Raw genomic sequence first — 25,031 nt, forward strand, 5'->3', positions numbered from 1 at the left:
TCTATATCTCCTCCGTCCCTCTCTTCGCCCTCTCTCTTCACTTCATCCCGTTCTATCTCTCCTCCGTTCCTCTCTTCGCCCTCTCTCTTCACTTCGTCCCGTTCTATCTCTCCTCTGTCCCTCTCTTCGCCCTCTCTCTTCACTTCATCCCGTTCTATCTCTCCTCCGTCCCTCTCTTCGCCCTCTCTCTTCACTTCGTCCCGCTCTATATCTCCTCCGTCCCTCTCTTCGCCCTCTCTCTTCACTTCGTCCTGCTCTATCTCTCCTCTGTCCCTCTCTTCGCCCTCTCTCTTCACTTCATCCCGTTCTATCTCTCCTCCGTCCCTCTCTTCGCCCTCTCTCTTCACTTCGTCCCGCTCTATATCTCCTCCGTCCCTCTCTTCACCCTCTCTCTTCACTTCGTCCCGCTCTATCTCTCCTCCGTCCCTCTCTTCGCCCTCTCTCTTCACTTCGTCCTGCTCTATCTCTCCTCCGTCCCTCTCTTCGCCCTCTCTCTTCACTTCGTCCCGCTCTATCTCTCCTCCGTCCCTCTCTTCGCCCTCTCTCATCACTTCGTCCTGCTCTATCTCTCCTCCGTCCCTCTCTTCGCCCTCTCTCTTCACTTCGTCCCGCTCTATCTCTCCTCCGTCCCTCTCTTCGCCCTCTCTCTTCACTTCGTCCCGCTCTATCTCTCCTCCGTCCCTCTCTTCGCCCTCTCTCTTCACTTCGTCCCGCTCTATCTCTCCTCTGTCCCTCTCTTCGCCCTCTCTCTTCACTTCGTCCCGCTCTATCTCTCCTCCGTCCCTCTCTTCGCCCTCTCTCTTCACTTCGTCCTGCTCTATATCTCCTCCGTCCCTCTCTTCGCCCTCTCTCTTCACTTCGTCCCGCTCTATCTCTCCTCCGTCCCTCTCTTCGCCCTCTCTCTTCACTTCGTCCCGCTCTATCTCTCCTCCGTCCATCTCTTCGCCCTCTCTCTTCACTTCGTCCCGCTCTATCTCTCCTCCGTCCCTCTCTTCGCCCTCTCTCTTCACTTCGTCCCGCTCTATCTCTCCTCCGTCCCTCTTTTCGCCCTCTCTCTTCACTTCGTTCTGCTCTATCTCTCCTCCGTCCATCTCTTCGCCCTCTCTCTTCACTTCGTCCCGCTCTATCTCTCCTCCGTCCCTCTTTTTGCCCTCTCTCTTCACTCCGTCCCGCTCTATATCTCCTCCGTCCCTCTCTTCGCCCTCTCTCTTCACTTCGTCCCGCTCTATCTCTCCTCTGTCCCTCTCTTCGCCCTCTCTCTTCACTTCGTCCTGCTCTATCTCTCCTCCGTCTCTCTCTTCGCCCTCTCTCTTCACTTCGTCCTGCTCTATCTCTCCTCCGTCTCTGTCTTTACCTTGAAGAGTTGTACTCCGATGCAGGCGAACATGAACTGCAGCAGAGAGGTGACGATCACAATGTTTCCGATGGTTCGGATGGCCACGAACACACACTGGACCACATGCTGCGGAGAGAGAGAGAAGGAGAGAGAGAGAGGGAGAGAGGGAGAGAGAGAGAGAGAGAGAGAGAGAGAGAGAGAGAGAGAGAGAGAGAGAGAGAGAGAGAGAGAGAGAGAGAGAGAGAGAGAGAGAGAGAGAGAGAGAGAGAGAGAGAGAGAGAGAGAGAGAGAAAGAGGGAGAGAGACAGACACAGGGCTCATGAGGTTATCATAGAATCAGTTGGTGGACTATTTTCACTTGGTCTGGACTGGGTTGAAGCTAGAAGCTCTGGACGTGGATCACAGGAAGAAAGAGAAAACTTCAGGTAAGTCAAGGTGGAAAAGCTTTAGGGTTCACTGGTGAATCAGCTTCTTGTTGCTGTTAAAGACAAGGGAGAAGAGGGGAAAGGAGAGGAGAAGAAAGAGAACAAAGGAGAGGAAAGGCTATGAGAGGAGAGGAGAGAAGAAGAGGGGAAAGGAGAGGAGAGGACAGGAGAGGAGAGGAGAGGAGAGGAGAGGAGAAGAAAGGAGAGGAGAGGAAAGGAGAGGAGAAGAGGGGAGAAGAGAGGAAAGGAGAAGAGAGGAGAGGAGAAGAGAAGAGAAGAGAGGAGAGGAGAGGAGAAGAGAGGAAAGGAGAAGAGAGGAAAAGAGAGGAGAGGAGAGGAAATGAGAGGAGAGGAGAAGAGGGGAGAAGAGAGGAAAGGAGAGGAGAAGAGAGGAAAGGAGAAAAGAAGAGAGGAGATGAGAAGAGACGAGAGGAGAGGAGAAGAGAGGAAAGGAGAAGAGACGAGAGGAGAGGAGAAGAGAGGAAAGGAGAGGAGAAGAGAGGAAAGGAGAAGAGAAGAGAGGAGAGGAGAAGAGACGAGAGGAGAGGAGAAGAGAGGAAAGGAGAAGAGAAGAGAGGAGAAGAGAGGAAAGGAGAAGAGAAGAGATGAGAAGAGACGAGAGGAAAGGAGAAGAGAGGAAAGGAGAGGAGAAGAGAGGAGAAGAGATAACAGTAAGACTCACTTTGAGGCCCTTGGCCCTGTTGATAGCCCTCAGGGGCCGAAGAACTCTGAGAACACGAAGGATCTTCACCACGTTGATGGCACTGGACCTGAATAGACACAGATAAAGACCAGGTTATCGAGAGAGGTCAACTACTAAACCATATATCAACTACAAACAGAGAGGTCAACTACTAAACCATATAACCACTACAAACAGAGAGGTCAACTACAAACAGAGAGGTCAACTACTAAACCATATATCAACTACAAACAGAGAGGTTAACTACAGACAGAGAGGTCAACTACAGACAGAGAAGTCAACTACAGACATAAACAATATTTCTGTTGTCAATAGAACATGTTCTTGACATTAATGTTGGAGTTTGTAACCATTACAGTAAAAAGAGCAACGCTAAACGAATTGCGATGAGAATTCCTCAGTGTGTTTTAACCATTGAAACGTCCCTGTTGTAACGGTGTAGTGAAGGTCAACTCACTGTATCCCAGAGGAGATGAGCGACACGCTGACCACCACCAGATCCAGGATGTTGAAGTAGTTCCGACAGAACGAACCCTTATGGATGAACGCCCCGTACGCTGTCATCTACAAGGTCATGAACCAGGAAGAGAAAACCACGTGCACAGGAAACCGTAAGACAAAAGATTGCGATCGATGACGATGAAGTGAATGTCTGCTCACGGGGTTTGTTGTTCAACACGTCATGTTTTTCCAACACTTAAAACACTTCCAACACTTCACCAACCCTTTCCAGAGCACACCGTGTCCATTATGTGTGGTGTAGAGAGGACGTTGAGAAGGAATGAACGGTTACCTTCAGAATGATCTCTATGGTGAAGAGCCCAGTGAAGACATGGTCTGCATAGCCTAATATCTGAGACACAGGGATCACAATGCGGGTCAACACAATACATCACACAGTCATGCATCTCACAGAGGCTTCCATAGCATCACAATATGTGTCACAAATGGCACACTATTCCCTACATAGTGCACTACTTTTGACCAGGGCGTGGTTAAAAATAGTGCACTACATAGGGAATAGGGTGCCATTTGGGATGCACAACTGTATAATAACATAGAAGCTGTTCCACTGGATGTCATAAGGTGAATGCACCAATTTGTAAGTCGCTCTGGATAAGAGCGTCTGCTAAATGACTTAAATGTAAATGTAAATGTCTATAATAATATAGAGATAATGTAATTAAGTGGGGAAAGTAGTCACAAAGCGGCGCGTGATTCAGTGCCAGACGTTCAGATTCATTAATCCACTTCAAGTTATCGAGCGGAAAGGATGAAGTCTATTGAACCAGAGATCTAATGGTGTCACACACACACGCACGCACGCGCGCGCGCACGCACACACACACACACACACACACACACACACACACACACACACACACACACACACACACACACACACACACACACACACACACACACACACACACACACACACACACACACACACACACACACACACACACCTCTAAAGGCTGTTTAACCCACTCAGGGAGTGTGTGTTTGTGTGTGTGTGTGTGTGTGTGTGTGTGTGTGTGTGTGTGTGTGTGTGTGTGTGTGTGTGTGTGTGTGTGTGTGTGTGTGTGTGTGTGTGTGTGTGTGTGTGTGTGTGTGAGAGAGAGACTAGAGACAGAAAGAGAGAGAGAGTATGGAAGTTAGTGTGTTTTTGCATGCATGTACAGTGTGTCCGTGCCTCTGTGTGTGTGTACATGTGGCCGTGCCTCTGTGTGTGTGTGCCTGTGTGTGTACACGTGTCCGTGCCTCTGTGTGTGTGTGCCTGTGTGTGTACACGTGTCCGTGCCTCTGTGTGTGTGTGTGTACATGTTACCGTGCCTCTGTGTGTGCGTGTGTAGATGTGTCCGTGCCTCTGTGTGTGTGTGCCTGTGTGTGTACATGTGTCCGTGCCTCTGTGTGTGTGTGCCTGTGTGTGTACACGTGTCCGTGCCTCTGCGTGTGTGTGTGTAGATGTGTCCGTGCCTCTGCGTGTGTAAGACATAAACACACACCTGGTTCCTGAAGGAGTCGTTCCGGACAGGATCCTCTGCAGCCAGAGAGATACTGCTCAGTAGAATGAAGAACAGGATGAGGTTGGTGAAGATGTTGTGGTTCACCATCTTATGGCACAGAACCCTGAACCTGGGGAGAGGGAGGGAGGGAGGGAGGGAGGGAGGGGGGAGGGAAGGAGGGAGGGAGGGAGGGAGGGAGGGAGGGGGGAGGGAAGGAGGGAGGGAGGGAAGGAGGGGGAGGGAAGGAGGGAGGGAGGGAGGAAGGCAGGAAGGGAGGAAGGGAGGGAGGAAGGAGGGGGGAGGGAAGGAGGGAGGGAGGAAGGAAGGAAGGGAGGGAGGGAAGAAGGGATGGAGGAAGGAAGTAAGGGAGGGAGGAAGGAAGGGAGGGAGGGAGGGAGGGAGGGAGGGAGGGAGGGAGGGAGGGAGGGAGTGAGGGAGGGAGGGAGGGAGGAAGGAAGGAAGGAAGGAAGGAAGGAAGGAAGGAAGGAAGGAAGGAAGGAAGGAAGGAAGGAAGGAAGGAAGGAAGGAAGGAAGGAAGGAAGGAAGGAAGGAAGGAAGGAAGGAAGGAAGGAAGGAAGGAAGGAAGGAAGGAAGGAAGGAAGGAAGGAAGGAGGGAGGGAGGGAGGAAGGAAGAGATGGACAGGCAAACAGACAGAGAAAAAATAGTGATCAATAGATCAGGGCACAGAGAGATCAGAGAGAACCCTAATCCTACAGACATTTCAGTCATTTAACAGACGCTCTTATCCAGAGCGACTTACAGAAGCTCTACCAAGTGAGCCACACGGAACATCAGACAACAGACATCTGACATCAGACAGACATCAGACATCAGACAGAAATCAGACATCAGACAGACATCAGACAGACAGACATCAGACAGACATCAGACATCAGACAGACAGACATCAGACAGACAGACAGACAGACATCAGACAGACATCAGACATCAGACAGACAGACATCAGACAGACAGACATCAGACAGACAGACATACATCAGACATCAGACAGACATCAGACAGACATCAGACAGTAATCAGACATCAGACAGACATCAGACAGACATCAGACAGACAGACAGACATCAGACAGACATCAGACAGCCAGACATCAGCCAGACATCAAACAGACAGACATCAGACATCAGCCAGACATCAGCCAGACATCAGACAGACATCAGACAGACATCAGACAGAAATCAGCCAGATGTGGTGTGTTTAGGGACCCCTCTCATAGACTCCACCAGCTTCTCTCAGTATATTTGTGGGTGAGCTGTCTCTTACTTGTTGGTGTTGCTGAAGATGAAGAATGCCCTGGCCTCAGGCATGGGAATAGCCTTCTCCTTCAGCTGAATGTCAGACAGGGGCCGAGGCCGGGGGCCCACTGGCATCTCAGGCTCCTCATCCTCTTCTACAAGGGCCACGCAGGAGAGAAAGAGGGAGAACAGGAGGAGAAGAGGAGAGGAGAGAGAGAAAGTGTTAGAGATGGAGGAGTTAGTCAGTTATGTTGAGAAATAGTTGAATGAGCTGTTTATAAATGAATCTGGTATAGTTATTTCAGTTTGTTATTGTAGTTACCTCATACTATAACAATTACCCACAATTCATCAGTAAAAAAGTTAAAAGCCAAATGAATTTTAACTTTTTCATTTATCTACAAACGTGGACACCTGGATTGGTAAGGCAACAGTACATACAAAACAGCAACACACCCCCTCACTCCCCTCACGCGGTCATCCAAGATGGCGTAGCAGTGTAGACGTGTTTCTTTAGTCCTCTCGTGTACGTTCGTATTTTTTCGTATTTCTTGTATATATTTTAACATTTTTTTTCTATCTCTTTTCGATTTTTAATTCGATTATACCTTCCGGTAACCTACCTCACCCAATGTGATACGGAATCGCTATTATTTTTTAACTTTGGAACACTTTCAAGAACCCCCAGTAGCTAACCAGCTAATCAGCTACAAGCTAATTTAGCCATTTTTTGCCGCTGCTAGCAGCTTTTACCTTCTGCACAGACACCAGCCCTGTTATTAGCCTGGATATTACTCACCAATTTACCAGCATCGGACTGTCTCTCGACAACAACGCCGGATTCCTGCCGTAATCCCTGAGCCACTACTTCTGATCCTCACAGCTAGCTTGCAGCTAACGCAGCTAGCGCCACTGCCACGAAGCTAGCACCAGTTAGCAAACACAATTCTACAATTCACAACCTCTCTTTCGCCATCGCCATCCGGCTTGGATTCTCTGTCGACACGACCACGTCTGGTCTGCAGACGAATACCCCATCCGCTGTGCCCTCAACCGGCCTCCGTCTGAGCAGACCCCCTCCGTCTGAGCAGACCACCCCCCGGGCTACTAACTTTAAACGCCGCGTGCTAGCTTAGTGGAGGCCTCCCTGCTCCATCTACGGCTGCCCCCTGGACACTATGATCACTTGGCTACATAGCTGATGCCTGCTTGACTGTCCATTAATTCACGGTACTCCATTCTGTTTATTTGTGTTTTATCTGTCGGCTCTGTGCTTTAACTCAGGATCTGTGTGTAGTTAATCTGACCCTCTCTGCCTAGTCGTCGCCATTTTTACCTGTTGTTGCTGTGTTAGTGGACTAGCTGCTGTTATCTTACCTGTTGTTTTAGCTAGCTCTCCCAATCAAGACCTGCAATCACTTTATGCCTTATTGTATGTCTCTCTCAAATATCAATATGCCTTGCATACTGTTGTTCAGGCTAGTTATCATTATCATTGTTTTGGTTTGCAATGGACCCCGTAGTTCCACTCTCCGTACCTCTGATACCTCCTTTGTCCCACCCCCCACACATGCGGTGACCTCACCCATTGAGACCAGCATGTCCAGAGATACAACCTCTCTTATCATCACCCAGTGCCTGGGCTTGCCTCCGCTGTACCCGTGCCCCACCATACCCCTGTCTGCACATTATGCCCAGAATCTATTCTACCACGCCCATAAATCTGCTCCTTTTATTCTTTGTCCCCAACGCTCTAGGCGACCAGTTTTGATAGCCTTTAGCCGCACCCTCATCCTACTACTCCTCTGTTCCTCGGGTGATGTGGAGGTAAACCCAGGCCCTGCATGTCCCCAGTCACCCTCATTTGTTGACTTCTGTGATCGAAAAAGCCTTGGCCTCATGCATGTCAACATCAGAAGCCTCCTCCCTAAGTTTGCCTTACTCACCGCTTTAGCACACTCTGCCAACCCTGATGTCCTTGCCGTGTCCGAATCCTGGCTTAGGAAGGCCACCAAAAATTCTGGGATTTCCATACCCAACTATAACACTTTCCGTCAAGATAGAACTGCCAAAGGGGGAGGAGTTGCAATCTACTGCAGAGATAGCCTGCAAAGTTCTGTCATACTTTCCAGGTCTATGCCCAAACAGTTCGAACTTCTAATTTTAAAAATTAATCTCTCCAGAAATAAGTCTCTCACTGTTGCCGCCTGCTACCGACCCCCCTCAGCTCCCAGCTGTGCCCTGGACACCATCTGTGAATTGATCGCTCCCCATCTAGCTTCAGAGTTTGTTCTGTTAGGTGACCTAAACTGGGATATGCTTAACACCCCGGCAGTCCTACAATCCAAGCTTGATGCCCTCAATCTCACACAAATCATCAAGGAACCCACCAGGTACAACCCTAAATCCGTAAACATGGGCACCCTAATAGACATTATCCTGACCAACCTGCCCTCCAAATACACCTCTGCTGTCTTCAATCAAGATCTCAGCGATCACTGCCTCATTGCCTGTATCCGCCACGGGTCCGCGGTCAAACGACCACCCCTCATCACTGTCAAACGCTCCCTAAAACACTTCTGCGAGCAGGCCTTTCTAATCGACCTGGCCCGGGTACCCTGGAAGGATATTGACCTCATCCCGTCAGTTGAGGATGCCTGGTCATTCTTTAAAAGTTACTTCCTCACCATATTAGACAAGCATGCTCCGTTCAAAAAATGCAGAACCAAGAACAGATATAGCCCTTGGTTCACTCCAGACCTGACTGCCCTCGACCAGCACAAAAACATCCTGTGGCGAACTGCAATAGCATCGAAGAGCCCCCGCGATATGCAACTGTTCAGGGAAGTCAGGAACCAATACACGCAGTCAGTCAGGAAAGCAAAGGCCAGCTTTTTCAAGCAGAAATTTGCATCCTGTAGCTCTAACTCCAAAAAGTTCTGGGATACTGTAAAGTCCATGGAAAACAAGAGCACCTCCTCCCAGCTGCCCACTGCACTGAGGCTAGGTAACACGGTCACCACTGATAAGTCCGTGATAATCGAAAACTTCAACAAACATTTCTCAATGGCTGGCCATGCCTTCCTCCTGGCGACTCCAACCTTGGCCAACAGCCCCGCCCCCCCCGCTGCTACTCGCCCAAGCCTCCCCAGCTTCTCCTTTACCCATATCCAGATAGCAGATGTTCTGAAAGAGCTGGAAAACCTGGACCCATACAAATCAGCTGGGCTTGACAATCTGGACCCCCTATTTCTGAAACTGTCCGCCGCCATTGTCGCACCCCCTATTACCAGCCTGTTCAACCTCTCCTTCGTATCATCTGAGATCCCCAAGGATTGGAAAGCTGCCGCGGTCATCCCCCTCTTCAAAGGGGGAGACACCCTGGACCCAAACTGTTACAGACCTATATCCATCCTGCCCTGCCTATCTAAGGTCTTCGAAAGCCAAGTCAACAAACAGATCACTGACCATCTCGAATCCCACCGTACCTTCTCCGCTGTGCAATCCGGTTTCCGAGCCGGTCACGGGTGCACCTCAGCCACGCTCAAGGTACTAAACGATATCATAACCGCCATCGATAAAAGACATTACTGTGCAGCCGTCTTCATCGACCTGGCCAAGGCTTTCGACTCTGTCAATCACCATATTCTTATCGGCAGACTCAGTAGCCTCGGTTTTTCTAATGACTGCCTTGCCTGGTTCACCAACTACTTTGCAGACAGAGTTCAGTGTGTCAAATCGGAGGGCATGTTGTCCGGTCCTCTGGCAGTCTCTATGGGGGTACCACAGGGTTCAATTCTCGGGCCGACTCTTTTCTCTGTATACATCAATGATGTTGCTCTTGCTGCGGGCGATTCCCTGATCCACCTCTACGCAGACGACACCATTCTATATACTTCCGGCCCTTCCTTGGACACTGTGCTATCTAACCTCCAAACGAGCTTCAATGCCATACAACACTCCTTCCGTGGCCTCCAACTGCTCTTAAACGCTAGTAAAACCAAATGCATGCTTTTCAACCGGTCGCTGCCTGCACCCGCACGCCCGACTAGCATCACCACCCTGGACGGTTCCGACCTAGAATATGTGGACATCTATAAGTACCTAGGTGTCTGGCTAGACTGCAAACTCTCCTTCCAGACTCATATCAAACATCTCCAATCCAAAATCAAATCAAGAATCGGCTTTCTATTCCGCAACAAAGCCTCCTTCACTCACGCCGCCAAACTTACCCTAGTAAAACTGACTATCCTACCGATCCTCGACTTCGGCGATGTCATCTACAAAATAGCTTCCAATACTCTACTCAGCAAACTGGATGCAGTTTATCACAGTGCCATTCGTTTTGTTACTAAAGCACCTTATACGACCCACCACTGCGACCTGTATGCCCTAGTCGGCTGGCCCTCGCTACATGTTCGTCGTCAGACCCACTGGCTCCAGGTCATCTACAAGGCTATGCTAGGTAAAGTGCCGCCTTATCTCAGTTCACTGGTCACGATGGCTACACCCACCCGCAGCACGCGCTCCAGCAGGTGTATCTCACTGATCATCCCCAAAGCCAAAACCTCATTTGGACGCCTTTCCTTCCAGTTCTCTGCTGCCTGCGACTGGAACGAATTGCAAAAATCTCTGAAGTTGGAGACTTTTATCTCCCTCAACAACTTTAAAAATCTGCTATCCGAGCAGCTAACCGATCGCTGCAGCTGTACATAGTCCATCTGTAAACTACCCACCCAATTTACCTACCTCACCCCCCATACTGCTTTTATTTATTTACTTTTCTGCTCTTTTGCACACCAGTATCTCTTCTTGCACATGATCATCTGATGATTTATCACTCCAGTGTTAATCTGCTAAATTGTAATTATTCGATTTATTGCCTACCTCATGCCTTTTGCACACATTGTATATAGATTCTCTTTTTTTCTACCATGTTATTGACTTGTTTATTGTTTACTCCATGTGTAACTCTGTGTTGTCTGTTCACACTGCTATGCTTTATCTTGGCCAGGTCGCAGTTGCAAATGAGAACTTGTTCTCAACTAGCCTACCTGGTTAAATAAAGGTGAAAAAAAAAAAGAAAAAAAAAAAGAAACTCAACATTCTAACATCAACATACCCCCTCACACAACATTCTAACATCAACATCCCCTCACACAACATTCTAACATCAACACCCCCTCACACAACATTCTAACATCAACACCCCCTCACTCAACATTCTAACATCAACACCCCCTCACACAACATTCTAACATCAACACCCCCTCACACAACATTCTAACATCAACACCCCCTCACTCAACATTCTAACATCAACACCCCCTCACACAACATTCTAACATCAACACCCCCTCACACAACATTCTAACATCAACACCCCCTCACACAACATTCTAACATCAACACACCCTCACTCAACATTCTAACATCAAAACCCCCTCACACAACATTCTAACATCAACAGCCCCTCACTCAACATTCTAGCATCAAAACCCCCTCACACAACATTCTAACATCAACACCCCCTCACACAACATTCTAACATCAACACCCCCTCACACAACATTTTAACATCAACACCCCCTCACTCAACATTCTAACATCAACACCCCCTCACTCAACATTCTAACATCAACACACCCCCTCACTCAACATTCTAACATCAACACACCCCCTCACACAACATTCTAACATCAACACCCCCCCTCACTCAACATTCTAACATCAACACCCCCTCACACAACATTCTAACATCAACATCCCCTCACTCAACATTCTAACATCAACACACCCCCTCACTCAACATTCTAACATCAACACCCCCTCACACAACATTCTAACATCAACACCCCCTCACACAACATTCTAACATCAACACCCCCTCACTCAACATTCTAACATCAACACCCCCTCACACAACATTCTAACATCAACACCCCCTCACACAACATTCTAACATCAACACCCCCTCACTCAACATTCTAACATCAACACCCCCTCACACAACATTCTAACATCAACACCCCCTCACTCAACATTCTAACATCAACACCCCCTCACACAACATTCTAACATCAACACCCCCTCACTCAACATTCTAACATCAACACACCCTCACACAACATTCTAACATCAACACCCCCTCACACAACATTCTAACATCAACACCCCCTCACACAACATTCTAACATCAACACCCCCTCACTCAACATTCTAACATCAACACGCCCTCACACAACATTCTAACATCAACACCCCCTCACACAACATTCTAGCATCAAAACCCCCTCACTCAACATTCTAACATCAACACCCCCTCACTCAACATTCTAACATCAACACCCCCTCACACAACATTCTAGCATCAACACCCCCTCACTCAACATTCTAGCATCAACACCCCCTCACTCAACATTCTAACATCAACACCCCCTCACTCAACATTCTAACATCAACACCCCCTCACACAACATTCTAACATCAACACCCCCTCACTCAACATTCTAACATCAACACCCCCTCACACAACATTCTAGCATCAACACCCCCTCACTCAACATTCTAGCATCAACACCCCCTCACTCAACATTCTAACATCAACACCCCCTCACTCAACATTCTAACATCAACACCCCCTCACACAACATTCTAACATCAACACCCCCTCACACAACATTCTAACATCAACGAGGCAAAGCACAGCAGACAAAAGAGAGAGAGAACCAGAACAACTTAATGTTGTGAATGTCCTGATTTGAGTGTGGAAGTCTCTTAATGTTTTGGTGTGATTTGGTTCTCTGCTCCTGCTTGTTGTCCGGTGTGGTTCAGCCCTTAGAAAGGTCCGGCTTACTTTTTATCACCGGTACAGTGGCACCTGGAAAATCATTAGCTGGATACGGGTTCTTCTCTTCATTCACATCTACTTGGTACTCATCAATGTTGATCTGTCAAAACACAGTAACACGGCTCCACATCACACTCAATACGGACAGAACTAGTCACACTACTTTTAAAAGGAAACACCATGCCACCTGTTGAGAGTAGACGTGTTTTCACAGATGAAGAATTAGACTGATACTAACTAAACCAAACATATTTTATGTTGTTGAATCTGTAAAGTGAAGTATTGACTTGACTAGATAATAATAGATTACAACTGGTGTCTCCAGTCAGGAGGACAGGTATATCTAACAAGGACAGGTGTATCTAACAAGGACAGGTGTGTCTAACGAGGACATGTGTGTCTAACGAGGACAGGTGCACCTAACAAGGACAGGTGTGTCTAACGAGGACAGGTATGTCTAACAAGGACAGGTGTATCTAACAAGGACAGGTGTGTCTAACGAGGACATGTGTGTCTAATGAGGACAGGTGAACCTAACAAGGACAGGTGTGTCTAACAAGGACAGGTGTGTCTAACGAGGACAGGTATATCTAACGAGAACAGGTATATCTAACGAGGACAGGTATATCTAACGAGGACAGGTATATCTAACAAGGACAGGTCCATCTAACGAGGACAGGTATATCTAACAAGGACAGGTGTATCTAACAAGGACAGGTACAGTGGGGAGAACAAGTATTTGATACACTGCCGATTTTGCAGGTTTTCCTACTTACAAAGCATGTAGAGGTCTGTAATTATTATCATAGGTACACTTCAACTATGAGAGACGGAATCTAAAACAAAAATCCAGAAAATCACATTGTATGATTTTTAAGTAATTAATTTGCATTTTATTGCATGACATAAGTATTTGATACATCAGAAAAGCAGAACTTAATATTTGGTACAGAAACCTTTGTTTGCAATTACAGAGATCATACGTTTCCTGTAGTTCTTGACTAGGTTTGCACACACTGCAGCAGGGATTTTGGCCCACTCCTCCCTACAGATCTTCTCCAGATCCTTCAGGTTTCGGGGCTGTCGCTGGGCAATACGGACTTTCAGCTCCCTCCAAAGATTTTCTATTGGGTTCAGGTCTGGAGACTGGCTAGGCCACTCCAGGACCTTGAGATGCTTCTTACGGAGCCACTCCTTAGTTGCCATGGCTGTGTGCTTCGTGTCGTTGTCATGCTGGAAGACCCAGCCACGACCCATCTTCAATGCTCTTACTGAGGGAAGGAGGTTGTTGGCCAAGATCTCGCGATACATGGCCCCATCCATCCTCCCCTCAATACGGTGCAGTCGTCCTGTCCCCTTTGCAGAAAAGCATCCCCAAAGAATGATGTTTCCACCTCCATGCTTCACGGTTGGGATGGTGTTCTTGGGGTTGTACTCATACTTCTTCTTCCTCCAAATACGGCGAGTGGAGTTAGACCAAAAAGCTCTATTTTTGTCTCATCAGACCACATGACCTTCTCCCATTCCTCCTCTGGATCATCCAGATGGTCATTGGCAAACTTCAGACAGGCCTGGACATGCACTGGCTTAAGCAGGGGGACCTTGCGTGCGCTGCAGGATTTTAATCCATGACGGCGTAGTGTGTTACTAATGGTTTTCTTTGAGACTGTGGTCCCAGCTCTCTTCAGGTCATTGACCAGGTCCTGCCGTGTAGTTCTGGGCTGATCCCTCACCTTCCTCATGATCATTGATGCCCCACGAGGTGAAATCTTGCATGGAGCCCCAGACCGAGGGTGATTGACCGTCATCTTGAACTTCTTCCATTTTCTAATAATTGCGCCAACAGTTGTTTCCTTCTCACCAAGCTGCTTGCCTATTGTCCTGTAGCCCATCCCAGCCTTGTGCAGGTCTACAATTTTATCCCTGATGTCCTTACACAGCTCTCTGGTCTTGGCCATTGTGGAGAGGTTGGAATCTGTTTGATTGTGTGTGGACAGGTGTCTTTTATACAGGTAACGAGTTCAAACAGGTGCAGTTAATACAGGTAATGAGTGGAGAACAGGAGGGCTTCTTAAAGAAAAACTAACAGGTCTGTGAGAGCCGGAATTCTTACTGGTTGGTAGGTGATCAAATACTTATGTCATGCAATAAAATGCAAATTAATTATTTAAAAATCATACAATGGGATTTTCTGGATTTTTGTTTTAGATTCCGTCTCTCACAGTTGAAGTGTACCTATGATAAAAATGACAGACCTCTACATGCTTTGTAAGTAGGAAAACCTGCAAAATCGGCAGTGTATCAAATACTTGTTCTCCCCACTGTATATCTAACAAGGACAGGTATATCTAGCGAGGACAGGTATATCTAACAAGGATAGGTATGTCTAACGAGGACAGGTATATCTAACAAGGACAGGTGTGTCTAAAGAGGACAGGTATGTCTAATGAGGACAGGTATATCTAACAAGGACAGGTGTGTCTAACGAGGACAGGTATATCTAACAAGGACAGGTGTATCTAACAAGGACAGGTATATCTAACAAGGACAGGTATATCTAACAAGGACAGGTACATCTAACGAGGACAGGTGTGTCTAACGAGGACAGGTGAACCTAACAAGGACAGGTGTGTCTAACGAGGACAGGTGAATCTAACAAGGACAGGTGTATCTAACGAGGACAGGTGAACCTAACAAGGACAGGTGTGTCTAACGAGGACAGGTGAATCTAACGAGGACAGGTGTGTCTAACGAGGACAGGTGCACCTAACAAGGACAGGTGTGTCTAACGGGGACAGGTGTGTCTAACGAGGACAGGTGCATCTAACAAGGACAGGTGTGTCTAACGGGGACAGGTGTGTCTAACGAGGACAGGTGTGTTTAACGAGGACAGGTGTATCTAACGAGGACAGGTATATCTAACGAGGACAGGTATATCTAACAAGGACAGGTGTGTCTAACGAGGACAGGTGAACCTAACAAGGACAGGTGTATCTAACGAGGACAGGTCCGTCTAACGAGGACAGGTGCGTCTAACGAGGACAGGTGCGTCTAACGAGGACAGGTGTGTCTAACGAGGACAGGTGTGTCTAACGAGGACAGGTGTGTCTAACGAGGACAGGTGTGTCTGAGACATACCTTGGTGGCATTGGTTGTCTCTCCGTCTGAGGTGATGGACTTCAGCTCAATCTTCTCCTCTTTCTTCTCTTCTGCCTCGATCATCGGGGGCTTTTCGTTGACATGACGTTTCTCTGGACTGGCCATTCTGTGTCAGAATGGAGCAAAACCATTCAGGCATACACACTTGACTGGATGTGGATGCACACACACACACAGACACAGACACAGACACACACACACACACACACACACACACACACACACACACACACACACACACACACACACACACACACACACACACACACACACACACACACACACACACACACACACACACACACACACACACACACACACACACACACACACACACACACACACACACACACACATCATGCAAATTACCTGGCCAGCTTCTTCCTCTCCTTCTCCTCCTCCTCCTCCTTCTGTGCTGACGTCAGACTCTCAGCATCAGCCAGGTTGTCCACGGCGATGGCCAAGAAGACATTCAGCAGGATATCTGGTCAGGGAGGTGGAGTCAAGGAAGTGGAGTACGGCTTCAGCTAGTAAACAATGAAGTGTCAGCTGATCACTCACAATGTAGAACAATACACCTGGGTGACATGCCTGAGTGACGAGTTGAGTTGACAACAAACAATCAACCCTGATACTTCAGTAGCCTGGAATCCAAACTGAATATCACTCTGTTTCACCTGCTATGGTTTGGATTTCAGGCTACTTCTAGTCAAATGAGGAAACATCTGAGATACCATACCAGTGGTATTACAATGAACTGGGTTGACAGGGGAACAATCATCCTGCTGATGGTTCTGGATTTAAAGCCGCATGTCCCCTGTCAGTGTGAAAGACCCCGACACACATCCGTTCTTGACAAGGATACAGTTTCCACAGATGAACAGGATGATGAAGTAGATGCAGACTAGCATCCCTGGGAAGGACGCTCCTCCGTAGGCCATGATGCCGTCATACATCACCGAGTTCCAGTCCTCACCTGTCAGGATCTGAGAACACACACAGGAACAACAGATGAAGGAGGTAAACTACAACATCAATAACTATTCACCATAGACAACAACTATTCACCATAGACAACAACTATTCACCATAGACAACAACTATTCACCATAGACAACAACTATTCACCATAGACAACAACTATTCACCATAGACAACAACTATTCACCATAGACAGCAACTATTCACCACAGACAGCAACTATTCACCATAGACAACAACTATTCACCATAGACAACAACTATTCACCACAGACAACAACTATTCACCACAGACAACAACTATTCACCATAGACAACAACTATTCACCATAGACAACAACTATTCACCATAGACAACAACTATTCACCATAGACAACAACTATTCACCATAGACACCAACTATTCACCATAGACAACAACTATTCACCATAGACAACACCTATTCACCATAGACAGCAACTATTCACCATAGACAGCCACTATTCACTATAGACAACAACTATTCACCACAGACAACAACTATTCACCATATGCAACAACTATTCACCATAGACAACAACTATTCACCACAGACAACAACTATTCACCATAGACAACAACTATTCACCATAGACAACAACTATTCACCATAGACAACTATTCACCATAGACAACAACTATTCACCATAGACAACTATTCACCATAGACAACAAGAAAGTTACAGTTACTCTATTGACTGGACCTTGAGAATATAGTAAAGTAGACTAGAGTATAATAGAGTACAGTAGACTATAGTATAATAAAGTACAGTAGACTATAATAGAGTACAGTAGAGTACAATAGAGTATAATAGAGTACAGTAGACTATAGTATAATAAAGTACAGTAGACTATAATAGAGTACAGTAGAGTATAATAGAGTACAGTAGAGTACACTACAGTATAATAGAGTACAGTAGACTATAGTATAATAGAGTACAGTAGACTAGAGTATAAAAGAGTACAGTAGACTAAACTAGAGTATAATATAGTACAGTAGAGTAGACTAGAGTATAATAGAGTACAGTAGACTAGAGTATAATAGAGTACAGTAGACTAGAGTATAAAAGAGTACAGTAGACTAAACTATAGTATAATATAGTACAGTAGACTAAACTAGAGTATAATAGAGTTCAGTAGACTAGAGTATAATATAGTACAGTAGACTAAACTATACTATAATAGAGTACAGTAGACTAGACTGGAGTATAATATAGTACAGTAGAGTAGGCTACAGTATAATACAGTACAGTAAACTAGAGTATAATATCGTACAGTACAGTAAACTAGAGTATAATAAAGTACAGTAGAGTAAACTAGACTATAATAGAGCACAGTAGACTAGACTTTAATAGAGCACAGTAGACTAGACTATACTATAATAGAGTACAGTAGACTAGACTGGAGTATAATATAGTACAGTAGAGTAGACTACAGTATAATACAGTACAGTAAACTAGAGTATAATAAAGTACAGTACAGTAGACTACAGTATAACAGAGTACAGTAGAGTAAACTACAGTATAATATAGTACAGTAGAGTAAACTAGAGTATAATATAGTACAGTACAGTAGACTATAATATAGTACAGTAGAGTAGACTGCAGTATAATAAAGTACAGTAGAGTAGACTAGTGTATAATAAAGTACAGTAGAGTAAACTAGACTTAAATAGAGCACAGTAGACTAGACTATAATATAGTACAGTAGAACCAAACAGATTCTCCATCACTTCTCTCCCTACCTGAAAGACGGTGAGCAGCGACTGGGGGAAGTTGTCGAAGGTTGACTAGAGTATAATATAGTACAGTAGAACCAAACAGATTCTCCATCACTTCTCTCCCTACCTGAAAGACGGTGAGCAGCGACTGGGGGAAGTTGTCGAAGGTTGATCGGCGCGTCTCGTCAAAGTTGAACTTGCCTCCGAAGAGCTGCATGCCGAGCAGGCTGAAGATGATGATGAAGAGGAAGAGTAGCAGTAACAGGGAGGCGATGGAGCGAACAGAGTTCAGCAGCGATGCCACCAGGTTACTCAGAGAGTTCCAATACCTGAGAAAAAGAGAGAATGGAGGGAGAGAGAAAGAGAGAGAGGGAGAGGGAGAGATAGAGAGAGAGGGAGATAGAGGGAGAGGGAGATAGAGAGAGAGAGAGGGAGAGATAGAGACAGAGTTGGAGTCAGCATCCGAACTACAATACCCCAGACACCACAGGGCAATGACTACACTGGCACTCAACTCACAGAGCTACCGTTGACTACAGTACCCAGGAGGCAGCAGGTGAGAGAAAGGGCTATAGCACTGGATTGTGGTCCTGTCTGTAGCTCTGAGTTCTGTTCAGAGACCGTTTAATACCGTGCCATGTTATTAAAGGGCCAGTGCTCTTATTCCCTCTGTGACAACATAGGCCGTGGTAGCTGCACTCGTACCTGGCTTCACTGAGAGTTTCTAGTGACAGAGACCAACACTTCCTGTGAGAGCTGAGGCAGCAGCGAACCAAGGCATCAGCTAACTTCAATTCCCCTTCAATGAGTGAACTTGACCACGCAAAAACATGATGCACTCTGTGTATTAGACTGAGTACTGGTGTAGTACTGTATTAGACTGAGTACTGGTGTAGTATTGTATTAGACTGAGTGCTGGTGTAGTACTGTATTAGACTGAGTACTGGTGTAGTACTGTATTAGACTGAGTACTGGTGTAGTACTGTATTAGACTGAGTACTGGTGTAGTATTGTATTAGACTGAGTACTGGTGTAGTATTGTAGTAGGCTGAGTACTGGTGTAGTACTGTATTAGACTGAGTACTGGTGTAGTACTGTATTAGACTGAGTACTGGTGTAGTACTGTATTAGACTGAGTACTGGTGTAGTACTGTATTAGACTGAGTACTGGTGTAGTACTGTATTAGACTGAGTACTGGTGTAGTATTGTATTAGACTGAGTACTGGTGTAGTACTGTATTAGGCTGAGTACTGGTGTAGTATTGTATTAGACTGAGTACTGGTGTAGTATTGTATTAGACTGAGTACTGGTGTAGTATTGTATTAGACTGAGTACTGGTGTAGTATTGTATTAGACTGAGTACTGGTGTAGTATTGTATTAGGCTGAGTACTGGTGTAGTATTGTATTAGACTGAGTACTGGTGTAGTATTGTATTAGACTGAGTACTGGTGTAGTATTGTATTAGGCTGAGTACTGGTGTAGTATTGTATTAGACTGAGTACTGGTGTAGTATTGTATTAGACTGAGTACTGGTGTAGTACTGTATTAGACTGAGTACTGGTGTAGTATTGTATTAGACTGAGTACTGGTGTAGTATTGTATTAGACTGAGTACTGGTGTAGTATTGTATTAGGCTGAGTACTGGTGTAGTATTGTATTAGACTGAGTACTGGTGTAGTATTGTATTAGACTGAGTGCTGGTGTAGTACTGTATTAGACTGAGTACTGGTGTAGTATTGTATTAGACTGAGTACTGGTGTAGTACTGTATTAGAATGAGTGCTGGTGTAGTACTGTATTAGACTGAGTACTGGTGTAGTATTGTATTAGACTGAGTACTGGTGTAGTATTGTATTAGACTGAGTACTGGTGTAGTATTGTATTAGACTGAGTGCTGGTGTAGTACTGTATTAGACTGAGTACTGGTGTAGTACTGTATTAGACTGAGTACTGGTGTAGTACTGTATTAGACTGAGTACTGGTGTAGTATTGTATTAGACTGAGTACTGGTGTAGTATTGTAGTAGGCTGAGTACTGGTGTAGTACTGTATTAGACTGAGTACTGGTGTAGTACTGTATTAGACTGAGTACTGGTGTAGTACTGTATTAGACTGAGTACTGGTGTAGTACTGTATTAGACTGAGTACTGGTGTAGTATTGTATTAGACTGAGTACTGGTGTAGTATTGTATTAGACTGAGTACTGGTGTAGTATTGTATTAGACTGAGTACTGGTGTAGTATTGTATTAGGCTGAGTACTGGTGTAGTATTGTATTAGACTGAGTACTGGTGTAGTATTGTATTAGACTGAGTACTGGTGTAGTACTGTATTAGACTGAGTACTGGTGTAGTACTGTATTAGACTGAGCAGGCTTTTGATTAGACTGAGGGACCTCCCAGGCTTGGAGAAGAGCAGTGAGACTGAACAGTGACTGGATGGACTGGTACAGTAGGTAGGGGAAACGTAGTGGGACCATAGCAGAGGAGGCTGGTGAGGGAAGGACGGCTTAAAATAATGGCAGGAATGGAATCGATGGAGTGCTATCAAATACATGGAAACGATGAGAGAAGAGACCAGACAGTGACCTGAGAGAAGAGACCAGACAGTGACTGGAGAGAAGAGACCTGACAGTGACTGGAGAGAAGAGACCTGACAGTGACTAGAGAGAGGAGACCAGCCAGTGACTAGAGAGGGAAAATAGAGAAGACAGGGTGGGTCTCACACGTATAGGAAAACTAGGAAAGCACACCTGAACACAAACACACCAGTCCTCTCAGGGGACTGGTTAGGAGACTTGTGGATCTTCTGATAAACTGACACACACACACACACACACACACACACACACACACACACACACACACACACACACACACACACACACACACACACACACACACACACACACACACACACACACACACACACACACACACACACACACACACACACACACACACAGGCCCAGGCCCAGGCCCAGGCCCAGGCCCAGGCCCAGGCCCAGGCCCAGGCTGATAGTATTCAAGTTCCTGAGGTTCAAGGACAAGGTAGCGGTTCTGGAAAGAGGCAAGAACTTGAGGGCAACGTACATCTCTCTCAACAGAGATGATCCTGAAGCTGTGCTCCAGAGAATAAGATCGTTTATCCTGGGCATGAAAGCTGCCAGAGCGCTTGGGGATATTGCTTATATCCAATATGAAAGGCTCATTGCCCTCCCTCCCTCCCTCCCTCCCTCCCTCCCTCCCTCCCTCCCTCCCTCCCTCCCTCCCTCCCTCCCTCCCTCCCTTCCTTCCTTCCCCCCATCTCTCCCTCCCTCCCTCCCGAACGCCTGGAAGGGATTAGAGAGCCAAGCCTATGGGTTCGTAGCTTTAACCCCGCAGCTCACACACACACACACACACACACACACACACACACACACACACACACACACACACACACACACACACACACACACACACACACACACACACACACACACACACACACACACACACACACACACACACACCAATTGATTAATGGACTGCTAAATGTGTTCGTTTTTCTCTTGCTTTGTTTGTTCTTTTCTATATGATGTCTCTGAGAAGCTACCCAGGAAAGGGCTGAAAATAGCCCATATTAATATATGTAGCCTTAATAAGGTTCATGAAATCAATAACTTGCCAACATCAGATAACATTCATATATCAGACATTTCTGAGACTCGCTTAGATAATTCATTTGATTATATAAACTCAGCAAAATAAATAAACATCCTCTCACTGTCAACTGTGTTTATTTTCAGCAAACTTAACATGTGTAAATATTTGTATGAACAGAAGATTCAACAACTGAGACATAAACTGAACACGTTCCATAGACATGTGACTAACAGAAATTGAATAATGTGTCCCTGAAAAAAGGGCGGGTCAAAATCAAAAGTAACAGTCAGTATTTGGTGTGGCCACCAGCTGCATTAAGTACTGCAGTGCATCTCCTTATGGACTACACCAGATTGGCCAGTTCTTGCTGTGAGATGTTACCCCACTCTTCCACCAAGCCACCTGCAAGTTCCCGGACATTTCTGGGGGGAATGGCCCTAGCCCTCACCCTCTGATCCAACAGGTCCCAGACGTGCTGAATGGGATTGAGATCCGGGCTCTTCGCTGGCCATGGCAGAACACTGACATTCCTGTCTTGCAGGAAATCACACACAGAACGAGCAGTATGGCTGGTGGCATTGTCATGCTGGCGGGTCATGTCAAGATGAGCCTGCAGGAAGGGTACCACTTGAGGGAAGAGGATGTCTTCCCTGTAACGCACAGCGTTGAGATTGCCTGCAATGACAACAAGCTCAGTCCGATGATGCTGTGACACACTGCCCCAGACCATGACGGACCCTCCACCTCTAAATCGATCCTGCTCCAGAGTACAGGCCTCGGTGTAATGCTCGTTCATTCCACAATAAACGGGAATCCGACCATCACCACTGGTGAGACAAAACCGCGACTCGTCAGTGAAGAGCACTTTTTACAGTCCTGTCTGGTCCAGCGACGGTGGGTTTGTGCCCATAGGTGACATTGTTGCCGGTGATGTTTGGTGAGGACCTGCCTTACAACAGGCCTACAAGCCCTTAGTCCAGCCTCTCTCAGCCTATTGCGGACAGTCTGAGCACTGATGGAGGGATTGTGCGTTCCTGGTGTAACTCGGGCAGTTGCTATCCTGTACCTGTCCCGCAGGTGTGATGTTCGGATGTACTGATCCTGTGCAGGTGTTGTTACACGTGGTCTGCCACTGCGAGGATGATCAGCTGCCGTCCTGTCTCCCTGTAGTGCTGTCTTATGCGTCTCACAGTACGGACATTGCAATTTATTGATAGTGAAGATTTCAAAACTATGAAATAACACATATGAAAAAAAAAATATATATATATGGGGGATTAGAAATGATGCAGACAATTACATAGATGGAAGCTACAATCTATCTGATCTACCCCCTAAAACAGGCTCCAACAGCTGGGCCTAAAACAGGCTCCAACAGCTGGGCCTAAAACAGGCTCCAACAGCTGGGCCTAAAACAGGCTCCAACAGCTGGGCCTAAAACAGGTTCCCAACAGCTGGGCCTAAAACAGGCTCCAACAGCTGGGCCTAAAACAGGCTCCAACAGCTGGGCCTAAAACAGGCTCCAACAGCTGGGCCTAAAACAGGCTCCAACAGCTGGGCCTAAAACAGGCTCCAACAGCTGGGCCTAAAACAGGCTCCAACAGCTGGGCCTAAAACAGGTTCCCAACAGCTGGGCCTAAAACAGGCTCCAACAGCTGGGCCTAAAACTGGCTCCAACAGCTGGGCCTAAAACAGGCTCCAACAGCTGGGCCTAAAACAGGTTCCAACAGCTGGGCCTAAAACAGGCTCCAACAGCTGGGCCTAAAACAGGCTCCAACAGCTGGGCCTAAAACAGGCTCCAACAGCTGGGCCTAAAACAGGCTCCAACAGCTGGGCCTAAAACAGGCTCCAACAGCTGGGCCTAAAACAGGTTCCAACAGCTGGGCCTAAAACAGTGTATAAGAGATCATACAAACGTGTGTGGATGATGTTTAAAATATTTGTCGGTCTGATGTGATTAATAAGGAGCATCCAGACGCGGCACTTTGTGAAATTGCTTCTTTCCGATTATTGATAAGCATGTACCTGTTAAACTGACAGTTAGAACTCCATGGATTGATGAGGAACTGAAAAACTGTGTGGTTGAAATGAGATAATATGTCTGTCTGCACATCTGACTGGCTGACTTACTGCAAACTGAGAAATGATGTGACTAAACTCAACACAAAGAAGAAGAAACTGTATTATGAAGCCAAGATCAATGATATAAAGAAAGATGGGGAAAAAAGGGCAGAAAGACAAATTCAACTCCATCTTTCATTGAATCAAATGGCTTATTAATCCCAAAACCATTTGATACTGGCAATTATTTGAATGATTAGTTCATTGGCAAAGTGGGCAAACGTAAACAGAAAATGCCAACAACGAACAGTGAGCCATCATATTCATCCATAAAAAAAAAAACGAATAATGAACGAAAAACATTGTAAGTTTGAATTTTGTAAAGTTAGTGTGCGACAGGTGGAAACATTATCACTAATGACAAACCTCCTGACATGGACAACTTAGATGGAAGGATACTGAGATGAGACAACCACATATCATAGGCATATAAAATATATTGTTTCTCAATAACGCAGCTATCAGTAGAGTTGGGGGGGGGGGGGGGGGGTCAAGTGCAAGTGCTGGTTAAGTTTTTTTGAGGTGAGGAGGAAGATCATGTAAGATACTGTTTGATGAGGTCGGGTTTCAGATGTTTTCAGAAGACGGGCAGGGACTCTGCTGCTCTAACTTCAGGGGGAAGATGGGCAGGGACTCTGCTGCTCTAGCTTCAGGGGGAAGCTGGTTCCACCATTGGGGTGCAGGACAGATAAGAGCTTGGTCTGTGCTGAGTGGGAACTGCCCTCCTGTAGGGGTGGGAGGACCAAGAGACCTGAGGGGGCAGAACGGAGTGCTCAGGTTGGAGTGTAGGGTTTGATCAGAGCCTG

General features: G+C 46.4%; 1 protein-coding gene across 11 annotated transcripts in view; it reads right to left on the reverse strand.

Moving 5' to 3' along the window:
* cacna1c (calcium channel, voltage-dependent, L type, alpha 1C subunit) overlaps positions 1 to 25,031 on the reverse strand; it is a 556,532-nt gene that overhangs the window by 49,394 nt on the left and 482,107 nt on the right. For all 11 annotated transcript variants that reach the window (XM_071331812.1, XM_071331816.1, XM_071331807.1 and 8 more), the window contains exons 14-24: positions 18,586 to 18,787; positions 16,605 to 16,725; positions 16,109 to 16,223; positions 15,719 to 15,845; positions 12,587 to 12,680; positions 5,759 to 5,885; positions 4,474 to 4,603; positions 3,258 to 3,317; positions 2,922 to 3,028; positions 2,444 to 2,531; positions 1,355 to 1,462 (exon numbers count right to left, since the gene is read on the reverse strand). In XM_071331812.1, coding sequence (XP_071187913.1) covers positions 1,355 to 1,462; positions 2,444 to 2,531; positions 2,922 to 3,028; positions 3,258 to 3,317; positions 4,474 to 4,603; positions 5,759 to 5,885; positions 12,587 to 12,680; positions 15,719 to 15,845; positions 16,109 to 16,223; positions 16,605 to 16,725; positions 18,586 to 18,787 — 1,279 coding nt within the window. The remainder of the gene's footprint in view (positions 1 to 1,354; positions 1,463 to 2,443; positions 2,532 to 2,921; positions 3,029 to 3,257; positions 3,318 to 4,473; positions 4,604 to 5,758; positions 5,886 to 12,586; positions 12,681 to 15,718; positions 15,846 to 16,108; positions 16,224 to 16,604; positions 16,726 to 18,585; positions 18,788 to 25,031) is intronic.

This window comes from Salvelinus alpinus, chromosome 11 (assembly GCF_045679555.1).
Source record: "Salvelinus alpinus chromosome 11, SLU_Salpinus.1, whole genome shotgun sequence".
NCBI classification, from domain to species: Eukaryota; Metazoa; Chordata; class Actinopteri; order Salmoniformes; family Salmonidae; genus Salvelinus; species Salvelinus alpinus.